A 12,883-nucleotide genomic window follows, 5' to 3' on the forward strand; every position below is an offset into this window, starting at 1 on the left:
CCATTGTTTCTCACAGAACCAGCCCTAACCATTCAAATCCCAATTTCAAGTTATCACAGAGAAAATACCACCAAATAATATTGTGGTAATTAGATTCAGGTGTTAACTTGGCAAGGTGAACATGTCTCGTTCTGTTGATGTGGACATGAGCCAATGGTACGTGAGCCTCATCTGTCGCTGATTACATCCACAGTCAGCTAGGAGGCATGCCTGCTGCATCAAATGATATTTGATTCAATTGGCTGGTGCTTAAATGAAAGAGCTCAATGTATTATAGCACAAGTAGCTCAGCATACTTCATCCCAGCACTCGCAGCTCTGCCCAGGCCTTTGGAAATGCAGGAAGGAATCACCCCAGGGAAAGTTGTTGGAACCCAGAGACCTGGAAAGAAGGTGAGCAGAGATCACCCTGTGCCTTCCCAGGTAAGAAAGAACCTCAGTTGAAAGTTAGCTGCTTTTCCTCTGTATAAATGTACATTTTTAAGTAAATAAATCTCCTTTTATTAAAAGCCAATCCATCTCTGGTGTATTGCATTCTGGCAGCTAGAAAACCAGAACAAATGCTTTCCCCAGTTGGCTTCTTACAAGAGGCAAAAGCTTTACAAGTGTTTAAGGAAGTATGTGTATGATTAGGACCATCTTGGGAATTCAAGCTCTCCTTAATAATAGTGTGTGAACACTTAGCATACACTGGTGTGCAAATTGGCCTTTGTTTATAATTGGTTTTATTAACCTATTCTACAAACATAAAGGACAACTAATAATATGCAGATGTATTTATTAGATGGTATCTCAAACTATCATAAATTCTGTAAATATGTGTGTGAAGAAGATACACAAGATTCCTGCTATCATCATAACACATTCTTATTGAACAGACACAAATAATTAACAAATGAGATATTTTAGGTAGTAGGGACAATTGTGAGAAAAGTTTAGCCTGCTAAGAAGATTGGGAATAAGAGGGAGAAGATGAAGAAAGTATCACCAAAGAAAATTTTTCTGAGGCTAATTTTTCAATGAGTTGAAGTAGCCAGCTTTGTAAAAATTGGGTGAAAAAAGTTCAAGTTCAAAACCTCAGAAGAGGAAATGTTAGCTTGTCATATTCCAAATGCAGGTTACTAGAAAGATTCTTTCTATATTAAAGAGTGAATAAACTTTATGATATTTCATGGTCCCTTCACTTTATGTATATACTGCTACTAAGTGAAGGGACCATGAAATATACAGTATATATTACATAGGAAGTTAATCTCTATGGACTATTTTGCTAACCTTAAAATGGTAAATAAGAGTAATTGACATATTATGTTTAAAATGAATTGGGCACATTACATAATAGGTCTGAAGTTTCAATACTGATCTAAAGTTTCTTCTTATAAATTTTCATGAAATGAAAATAAAAAAATAAATGTTCTATTTTGTTTCATGTGTGGAAATAGCCAGATAAGAGCTATAGACATCGTAAATAGAGCTAAGCTCATAGACTTTCCTACTTAAAAACTCCTGACTTTCAAAGCATGAACACATCATTCTGTAACAGAGAGCTCTACTTGCATTAATCAAACCACTATATTCTTTTAAATACAAGATATTATATAAAAATTAAACATCTTAGAAATATAAGCTAATATTACTTGCTGTAAAAGATCAGTTTTCTAGCCTATTTTCCAATTTTGTTTCAATTCTTATGTGGAGTGTGAATATATCTTCCTCTACAAATAATTGTTAGTTATCTGATAGTAGAGTTTACCTTATTCCTCTTGGGATTCCTTAAGCTAATGAGCTCACTTGTTATATATCTAAAACAAACCCTCAGAAATATTGTCAAGCACATGTTTTAAAGCCTCCTGAAATCAGCTTCATACAATGTATTTAAATTCCAATGTTTAAACCTATGAAAATTCCTTCTAGTAGAAGTAGCAGCAGATTTAAAAGATTAAGAATAGGTGGCTTACTGACAGCTTTCTGAGCCCTCTGCATGCAAAGGTGATATGAAACAGGCTCTATTACCATCTCCATTTCAGGAACTGAAGTACTGAGAGATTCAGAGGTTCCCTGGGTCAGACAGGATTGATGGGATTGACATGCAAACTAATAAGTTGACTCCTGTATTACATCCTTAACCACCTCTTATGGATGCCTCCATGATAATCTATTCTATTATTCAATTTCTTTTAAAAGTTCAGTTTGATTGCCCTTCCAGACAGAGGAAAGTCATTCTTTTGGTACTTCATCTTTGATCGACTAGCTGAGGCTTGCATGACTCTCCACATGAAAGGTGGGCTACAGATAATAGTAGACCATTGCTTTTCCATTCCCTCCAAAGTTAGGTGATCTCAACAACATAGAATCAGATGACTAAGTGATGTTTATTACATATTGCACACCATATTATCTATTTAGACCATTGGGAGGATGGAATATAGAGTATGAAAGTACAGACTCATCTGTATTAACATTTCGGGAATTTCTTAAGGAGAAAAACTGAAGGAAAAATCATGTCTCCAAGCCCTTATACTGAACAATATCCACTGTCCATTTATACATATTTAAAAAGAACAATGTTAAAACCATTTTTATGTAACTGTGTAAGAAGAACAAATGAAGAATGAATGAGTTCTAAAAATCCCCATTATAATTAGTACATTCTTATCTAGTTTTGAATGATACGCATAAAAATAAGAAAATATACCAGAAATACAGCTTCACACATTAAAATATTGTGCTAGCAAATAAATTCAAGTTGAAGGTCTTCAACTTCTCTTTAAATACAGATTACAGTAAAATGATTGGACTGCATTAATCTGAACTGCAATTAATTAAATTGGTTAGAATTGAATTAATCCTAATTGCAGAGTTCAGAACTTACAAACTTACCTTCAACAGAGGAGAACAGCCAATGAGTGATTTCTCAACATTTATAATAGTCTTGAATATTGGGAGCATCTCCCTAAGGGACCATGCATGTAATAATGAAAGAAATAATAATTAAAATTATAGAAACATCTCAGTGACAGGATATAGGAATAAGCATTCACTGGAAGAATAATTCTTATGAAATCAAGAGATCAAAATCAATCTACCAGGTTCACATGGGTTCTGTCCTCTTTATGTCACACTTAGAAATCATGCATCTCAGAATATCTTTGGTTTCTAGTATATAAAATTTTGATAAATCACTTTCTTTCCTTTGCTGCTATACCCCTAATAAGTACCATTTTCAGGATAGATGATTATAGCAATGCATGTTCTTTGCATTGCTTGATAATTTTCACAGATGACACCTGCCTCAATAGTCGGGGTCATGTGGAGACAATATGGAAGAAGGAATTTAGGGAGAGGTCATTGGTGAAGTAGTAGATTGTAGTATAAAGAATTCCCCCCTCTGCATTCATAGTTTCTTGGATATAGTAAGGCACAGTTTTGAGATGAAACAGCTCTGAAATCAAATCTTGGCTCTACCACCTTAACTGTGGGATGTATGACAAGTAACATGATTTTAACTTCAATTGTCTCACTGTGGACTAGAAAATTTCATTCTTACAGTGTCATTTGGGGACAATTAAGAGATGACTGTCAGCCTGCTGTCAGCTGCAAATAAACTGCTAAAACAAATGGAATTATTTGCATAAACTATGCAGTTTACAAGTATTAACTCACCATCTACATAGTCATCTAAGTAGTGACTAATTTTATCTCCATTAGTAGATGACTAATATTAACTCCATTTTGAAAAATGAAAGGTGTATTTTGTAAAGTAAATATGAACTTCAGTTTATTTATTCATTTATTTATTTTTGAGACCTAACATATACCTATCCTGAAGAATGACCCACGAGCACTAGAGAAGAATGCATGTTCTCCTATTTTGGGGTTGTATGTTCTATACATGTCTGCCTAGTGAATTTATAGTATCATTCAAGTCTTCTATTTCCTTTTTGGTCTTCTCTCTAGATGTTCTACCCATTATTGAAAATGTTCTGTTGGCATTTTCAATGTTGGTTGTCTAACAATAGACAATCTTCTTTTTCTCTCTTCCAATCTGTCAGTATTTGCTTCATACACTTTGTGGTCTGCCTGGTATTCATATCTATGTATAGTTGTAATATTTCTTGTTGATCTGAATAACCCATTTATCAGCATATCATGTCCTTCTTTACCACTTATAACACTTTTAATTAGTTAAAGTCTATTTTGTCTGATATTTGCATGATAGCATGGGTCTCTTTTGGTTATCATATTTTTTAAGCACTTTAATCCTCACACCATATAATCCATCCATTTGTACCTCTATGGCCCTTGGTATAATCACAGAGCTGTGCATTCATCACCACAGTTAATTTGAGAACATTTTCATTTGAGCTTAAGTTTTTCAACCAAGTTTTCCAAGTGAACAAGTGAAATAATTGGTGACCTAAGCTGTTCATTAACTCTAAACTATGTCCTGCTTCTGTTTGCTCTGGAAACCTATGGGCAGAATTGTGTTCAGGTAAAGCTTTGCTTTTTTTTTTTTTTTTTTACTTCACTCAGTGCCCAAATACTCTGAACTCTTGAGTTCCTTCCCATCATTTATGGAGGAAAGCCATTTTGTGATCTCATTTGCACTACAGAACTATACCTAATACCCACTGTGGCAAGAAAATCTAAATTTGAAAGGAAGAAAATATGTGAGTGTGTTTGAAAGAGAAAGAAAAAAAGGGACAGAGTTAAAGAAAAAGACACAGAGGAAGAAGGGAGATAAATATGCTCTATGGTTACATATATTGGTGATGGTTAAATATAATTAAGCTGATAGTTGTAAAAATAATTATAACAGTGCCACCAATTTTTAAAATATGCTTTGCAGGAGTTTCCTGAATTTTCAGCAAATGACAAAAATCACTTTAAGCTCTGCCAAAGAATCTAATCCGATGGGCATTATAAATCAGAGAACTCTTGGAGATCATGGACTGTAATCTATGACACTGGATGTGAAATAAGTGAGTGGTCCAGCATTGCCCACAAATTAACTTGAAGTTTGAAAACCCAAATAGCAACATTTATTAATCACTGTCCATGACTTATTTATTCTTCATGTAATAATAACTCTCATAAAAGGTAAGCAGGAAGTGTTTCATTTTTGAAAATCTGAAATAATGAAGATAATTCAAACCTTTCTGCCAAATACTGCTGTTTTAAAAGCTTTATAATTATTATATATTTTTTTATTTTAGCATTTGTTCCCCTATTATTTATTTTTAATCTATATGTTCTGCTCATCTGTTGACAAGGTAGATAAAAGGAGCATCAGACACAAGGTTTTCACAATCACACAGTCACATTGTGAAAGCTATATAATTATTCAATCATCATCAAGAAACATGGCTAGTAGAACACAGCTCCACATTTTCAGACAGTTCCCTCCAGCCTCGCCATTACATCTTGAATAACAAGGCAATATCTACTTAATGCATAAGAATAAACTCCAGGATAACCTCTCAACTCTGTTTGGAATCTCTCAGCCATTGACATTTTGTCTCACTTCACTCTTCCCCCTTTTGGTTGAAAAGGTTTTCTCAATCCCTTGATGCTGAGTCTCAGCTCATTCTAGGATTTCTGTCCCATGTTGCCAGGAAGGTCCACACCCCTGGGAGTCATGTTCCACTCAGACAGGGGGAAGGTGGTGAGTTTGCTTGTTGTATTGGCTGGATTTTTTGAAGTATATTCATAATCAGTACCTATTTTTGGCATATATATGTTTTCTAATAAATGGCAAGTAAACAGTTTTACTGACAAAATACGTTTAAGTCATCTGCGATGTAACATTAAATAAGTTAATTCTTAGGGTCCTTAGGGTCTGAATTTTTACAACTAAAGACAGTAATATTACAATTTCATCTAAATTAGTAATCCGTTTACATACACAAATAGTTTTATAAAGGTTGCCCATGCTATCTGTGTATATTTGTGTGGAAATGAACACATACGTGTTTCTGGTTCCCTTTACAGAAAATACAAATTCAACAAAGGACAAAGAAGAATAATTCTTCTCACTTAGACACTATCTTGTTTTATTTTTGGATCATTGAGGAGAAATTTGTATTTACTTATGTGTAAATAAAGTACTTATGTGTAAATACTTTGTATTTACTTATGTGTTAATAAAAGCGTGTGAATTGCATTTCACTAGCTATTTATCATCAGCTCCAAAACAAAAAATGGTTGCTCAATTGAATTACTGATTATTAACCTGAGGACACATAGACTTTCAGGAAATATATTGTTTCCTCAGGTTGGTGGTTTATGAAATGAAGTACAAAAGATATCAGAATACTTTATTATTATCATGACAGGAAATTAATGTTCACAACAAATAGCATTCCTTCACTAAATATTATATTTCTTTCAAATATAAAAATTAACCAAAGAAATTAGGCACTGTATCTTAGTCCCAGAGGTGCAAAGTATTCAAAATAAATGTCAATTGAATCTGTTAAGTGGAGTCCATGAAGCTATGCTTTTATAATGACACATGCATCTAATTCTGTGTACTGTTTCATCAGGCTATAGGCCAAAGCTAGTTTGGCTAAGGCAGGTGAGAAGTGCACTATTTGGCACCTTAAAGTTAAAATACAGTAGTTACTATAGTCTGTAAAGACAAACAATTACCAAGATGTTTATCTTATGAAACAGCAAGACATGGGAAAATAATTAAATATATGTTTTGCTGTTTTGAAAGTGAAGTCTCTGAAGAGTTCTGACCTTCCTCACAATGAAAACAGAATTAAACAATTTCATCCATATTAGTTGAGACTAATAGCTTAAAATTGTGCTATGAAAGAAAATGAAATATGTTGTTAATTTTCTGCACCATAAATTATTCTCCAGATAGACAAGTGAATAATTATTTTTAAAATTCACTCACTGAATTTTTAAACAGGAAAAACTCTCTTTTGATTTTAGCTAAGTATTTAGACTTCTTTTTCATTAGGTATCTTTTTTGTTAACTTTTTATTGTAGTGGTAATTATTCAATTCAAATCTTCCCCTTGTAGATGCTTTTAATTATATATATTAATTAGTCCTCACTACTTACATCACCAGAAATGGATTAATCTCCTGTTTTTTTAATAACAGTTTTATTTAGATGTAAATCACATATCTTATAATTTACCTATTGAAAGTGTTCAATTTAATGTCTTTTAGTCTCTTCAGATTTGTACAGACATCATTACAACAAATTTTAGAACATTTTCATCACCTCAGCAAGAAAACCTTTGTCATTGGCAGTCATTACCTTCTCCTCCCCAGGCCTCAAGCAATGTAAATGTCCTTCTGTCTCTTTGACTGCTTCTATTCTGGACATTTCATGTAAATGGATTCTTACCATATGTGGTCTTTTATGACTTTCATTTAATGCCTCAAAGTTCATCCATGTTACAGCATGTATCAATACTTCATTCCTTTTTATGGCTGAATAACACTGCATTATATGCCTGTGCCAAATTGGTTTTTATCCGTTCATCAGTTGATGGATGTTTGGACTGTTTCCACTTTCAGACTATTATGAATCTTGCTGTCATGAGCATTCATGCATGTACAAATTTCTGTTTGGAAATATGCTCAATTTTCTAGGAGAACTTCAATATTTAGGAGTGGAGTTCCTGGATCAGAAGGTAACTCTATATTTAGCTATGCCAGAAATTGCTGGATTATTTTCCACTGTGACTGAACCGTTTCACAGTCTCCAAATGTATATGAGTTACAATTTCCCCACATGTTGACTAACATCTGTTACCATGTGTGTTTGTTTGTTTTGTTATTTATTTTATTTTTCTAATGCAAGTCTTTATTTTGTACTTATCTACCCATACACTGGATAAAGGGAGGGTCACACACAAGGATTATACAATTATATGATTTTATGACAAAAGAAATGTAATGTACAATCATTATCAAAGCCCAAATCTACTGGATTACAATTTAACAATTTCAGCTTTTCCCTTCTGGATATCCTAATGCACTAGAAACTTAAAAGAAATATGTGCATGATGAGTTAGTAGTCATAATCATTTGTTAAATCCTAATTTCTCAGTCACACCTCCTTTTCTTCTTTGATCATTCCCTCACTCTTCAGCAGTATCTGGGCAATGACCAACTTAACTTCTTTGTGCTGGGCAAAGGTGCTAACTTTGTGGGGTAGAGAAATGAAACTGATTGATGTTCTTGGAGACACTGGTACCTCTGGTTTTCAAAGCTTATCTGACATAGGATCAGTCTTAAAATTTCTATGAAATCTTAGATAGAGCTCAGGGTTCTTTAGGGTTTTCAGGAATAATGTTGGTTGGGGTTTGATGAGATACTGTGGCAATTTTCAATATATGGCCAAATCTTTGAGTAACCTCTAGAATGGACCCTCAACTCTGTTTGAAAACTCTTAGCCACTGAACCTTTGTTTTGTTTCATTACTTTTCCTCCTTTGGTCAAGAAAGTATTTTCAGACTCATGATGCCAGGATCAGGTTCATCCCTTGAAGTCATGTCCTGCACACCAGGGAGAATTAAACTCTGGTAAGTCATATTCCAAATAAGAGGGAGGATGGTGAATTTATTTTCAGAGTTTGGCTTGGTGAGAGAGCCACATCAGGAGCAACTAAAAGATTCTATGTGAGTAACTCTTAGGTATAAGTGTAAATAGGCTTAGCTTCATCAAAGAGGAAACAAGTTTCATAAGTGCAAGCCTCAAGATCAAGGTCTTTGCTTATTAAATTGAGAGTCACTTATGCTTGAGAGAATATTAAGACTTTCCAAGGTGGGAAAGTTCAATAGCTGCACATTTTTTCACCAGTCCTGCAAGGGAACTTTGTAAATAATTTTTATTTGCTGCCCAAAACACTCCTGAATATATCAATGCATTGCATCAACCTGTCCAGAATATGAAGATGGCACTGACTATTTTATATTCCCTGTAATTAGGTTATTTAAATAAACTGATAAAACAGGCTGAATTAGTGCTGCAGAAAACTTAAGTTTTGGACAAAATGAACATATCTTCCTTTGGTCTGAAGTTGAAGTTTCAACTTATAACCATATCACTCTTTACCATGTAGTCTGATTAACCTTAGTCCTAACCAGATCCCTTCTTTCATATCTCTAATTGAAATCTGATCTCTTTCTCAGCTTCTTTAATAGTTTCTGTATGGAGTCATGTTGAGTTTCTGAGCTGCAGAACTTTAACTCTGAATCTCAGGGATCACACAGATACCTAACATTCCAGGAAACTACCAGGCTACACGCAAAGAGCCCAATATCTACAAATTTAGAAATAACAGTTAATACTTAGGAATAAATGTGACTGTTGTGAATGCTTACAATCTTGGAAACTTCATGATGCATCTTATTGAACATTGTGTACTCCTTAATGATCAATTTCCCAATCCATGTCCACTTTCTAACTCCTGATGGCCTATGTTCATCAATACAATTCTCACAGTTGCTCATTAAAGTGAATTTACATTACTGAGACCCAGCACCAGGAATGGGTCAATCTACTATTTTGAATCCCAATTTAAATCTCTCTCTCTCTCTTTCAGTGCATAATTCTTCAGTGTAACTTTCCTATGCCTTGACATTAATAGTTTGCCTGAAAAGTATCTGTGAAACATATGAGATATAATTAGTCAATTTTTTTCAATAAAAATGTTTTGCTGATTACTTTGCTCATAGCTTCTTTCACATCCTTATTCCTCAGACTGTAGATCATGGGATTCAGGATGGGAATCACTGTGGTATAAAACACAGCCACCATTTTCCCCTGCTCCACAGACTCCTCCGTGGGCTGCCTGAGATACATGAATATGAGGGTCCCATAAAATATGGTAACAGCTGTCAAGTGGGACCCACAAGTGGAGAAGATCATCTTTCTCCCATCAGCAGAGAGCATGTGCAGCACAGCTACAACAATGAGGGTGTAGGAGATGAGGACAACAGAGAGGGAATATGTGAGGTTAATGCCAGCCATGACCATCATTGTGTATTCTTTGATGTGGACCCCACCATAGGCAATCTTGATGAGTGGAGGATCTGCACAATAGAAGTGGTTGATCTCAAAATTTCCACAGAAGTACAAGCCATAGGTCCACAGTGTGCACATTAGACTAACTGAGAATTCATAGACATAAGCCACAGAGATGAGTCGAATACAGACTGTCTTAGACATTTTGCTGCCATAAAGCAAAGGGTGACAGATGGACATGTAGGGATCAAAGGCCATCACTGCCAAGATGTAGATTTCCACATGGCCAAGGGCAATGAAGAGGTAACATTGCACCAAACAACCCACATAGGAAATAGTTTTTGCCTCTGATAATAATTTTTTCAGCATTTTGGGGGTGACATCGGATGAGAACCAGATATCTACAAATGACAAATGACTCAAGAAAAAGTACCTTGGGCTCTGAAGCCAGGGACTAATATTGATCAAAATGATCATACCAATGTTTCCTAACAGAGTGACAATGTAAGCTAGTAGGAATACCACATAAAAGAGAACCTGTAGCTCCTGGCAACTAGTCAGCTCGAGCAGAATAAATTCTGTCACATCTGTGAAATTTGGCATTTCCTTACCAGAGTCCCAGCCTGTTTTGCCTACAGAGAAACTAAAAACATGAAGAGGATTTTTTAATTGCTGAAACATTTAAGTCACATTTATCCTTATTCTAAATCAAATTGTTTATGAAACAATGTAGAGTTTGTACAATGTTCAAGAGACAAATAATATAGGCATAATTGTTTCCTTCAATATACCTTATAGACAGTTACAATTTATCTTTTTCTAGTTTCTTACCTGAAAAATTGGTAGATAACTTTCGTTATTAATATGTAAGTTTTAGAGTCTAGTATAGTATATGGTAGTAGAGTTAGCTCATTACATCTTTGCTAGATTATTACAGCAAGCATAACTTAAAATCAGAGAGCATAAACATGATGTAAGTACAACTGAGAGTTCTAAGACAAAGACTCAACCTATTCCATCATATCCTGTGACAGAAAAGAAACTTTAGACCTTGAAATGTTAAAATATAAACCCAGATCAGCTAGAAAATTAGTAAGCAAGAGGTGCCCTTTGACAATTCATCAAACATTATTTTCATATGTCATATTTACCTCTCAATGTGAACAAGAGTTTAAGTATACATGAGATTACTCTTTTTTGCATGCCTTGGAAAGTAACACTCCCCTGTATAATTTTCATGGACAATGGTCTTACATATTGGCTTTACAATCTAATTATTGATGTATTTGTACAACAGTTTATCAAACTACTTTATCTTAAGCTTTCCAAATATTAGATTCAGGCTCATATTTTATTATATTTTTACTACAAATTATTCTGGTGTGATTGCTAACATCTGCAAGGGTGATGTAAAAGGGAAGTAAGAGCATAAACTCTTCCTGTTTTTATTATCTCAGCAAAGTAAGCTACAAGTGTATCAATCACTTAGCATCACTATCAGAATGTAACAATAGATAAATATGGAGGTAAAATATTATTGATGTGCTTTATTCACTGCAGTGGTTCATTTCAGATTTCATTAGTTTTCAGAAACAATAAATACCATCCCTAACCATTCAAATCACAGCTAAAAGTCACTACAAAAAAATCTCCAAACAATACAGTTTGCTTCTTACAAGGAACCAAAGCATGTCATGAGTACTCAAGGATGTATCTCTAGGATTAGAACCATAACAGAAATTTAAGCTCTCCATAACAATGGAGCTGTAATACTCACTGATGTACAAATGGGCCTAGTTTATAATTGGTTTCATTAACTTATCCTGTAAGCATCAAGGACAACTGATGATATGTCAGATGTATTTATTACATGTTATCTCAAACTTTTCTAAATTTTGGAAATGTATAGGTGAATCATATATGCAAGATTCCTGTTCTTATTATAATTCATTCTTATTGAAGAGCAATAAGTAAACAAATTATTTTAGGTCATAAGAACATTCATGCCAAATGTTTAGCATGCTAAAAAGATTGGGAATAAGGGGGAAGAAGATGCATAATGTATGACCAAAGAAAATTGTCTCCAAGGAGATGGCTTTCAGGTTTGTATGAAGTAGTCAACTTTGTAAAAATTGGGGAAAAGAAGAACTCAAGTTCAGTGGCTCAAAGAACTTTAAGCTTGGTATGTTCCCAATGAGCATTGCTAGAAAGAACCTTTTGTATATTAAAGAATGAATGAACTTTAATGATCATATCATGTTCCCTTCACTTACTAGCAATATACCTTTAGGAAGTTAATCTCTATGGAATATTTGGTTATCCTGAAAATGCTTAAAATGAGAAATAAAAATACTATGTTTAAAATGAATAACTGCATAAAACTTAAGTTTCAATACTGGTCTAAGTTTCCCTTTATTTTAGATTTCCAAGAGAGTAGGTTCTCTATTTTAGTTCATATGTGGAAATAACCAGATGAGAGCTGAAGACACTGGGAAAAGGACTCAGTACACAGACTTTCCTATGTTAAAATTCCTGACCTTGGAGGTATGAACCCATGATTCTCTAAGTAGCAGAGTGCTACTTGGGTAAATTGAACTAATATATACCATCTTTATATGCTATAATGATAGTATATAAATATTCAAGCATCTCAGAAATATAAGCTAATACCACCTATCATAGTGATCCATTTCATTTTCTAATTTTGATTCAGTTCCTCTATGGTGTATGAATTTATCTTTCTCTACAAATAATCATTAACACCTTGGCAGTAGAGTTTGATTTATCCCTCTTGGAATCCCTTAAGCTAAGAAGCTCACTTGTTATATATATAAAACAGAGACTCAGGAATATTCACAAACCCAGTTTTTAAAAAAGCCTCCTGATCCT

The 12,883-nt window shown here is 34.1% G+C and overlaps 1 protein-coding gene across 1 annotated transcript; it reads right to left on the minus strand.

Moving 5' to 3' along the window:
* Positions 1-9,655: 9,655 nt before the first annotated feature.
* On the minus strand, positions 9,656-10,597 carry LOC143672962 (olfactory receptor 5M9-like). Its single transcript, XM_077147375.1, has one exon. The coding sequence runs from the start codon at positions 10,595-10,597 to the stop codon at positions 9,656-9,658; it is 942 nt and encodes a 313-aa protein (XP_077003490.1).
* Between the last annotated feature and the right edge of the window lie 2,286 nt (positions 10,598-12,883).

Source organism: Tamandua tetradactyla (assembly GCF_023851605.1).
Source record: "Tamandua tetradactyla isolate mTamTet1 chromosome 22 unlocalized genomic scaffold, mTamTet1.pri SUPER_22_unloc_3, whole genome shotgun sequence".
NCBI lineage: Eukaryota > Metazoa > Chordata > Mammalia > Pilosa > Myrmecophagidae > Tamandua > Tamandua tetradactyla.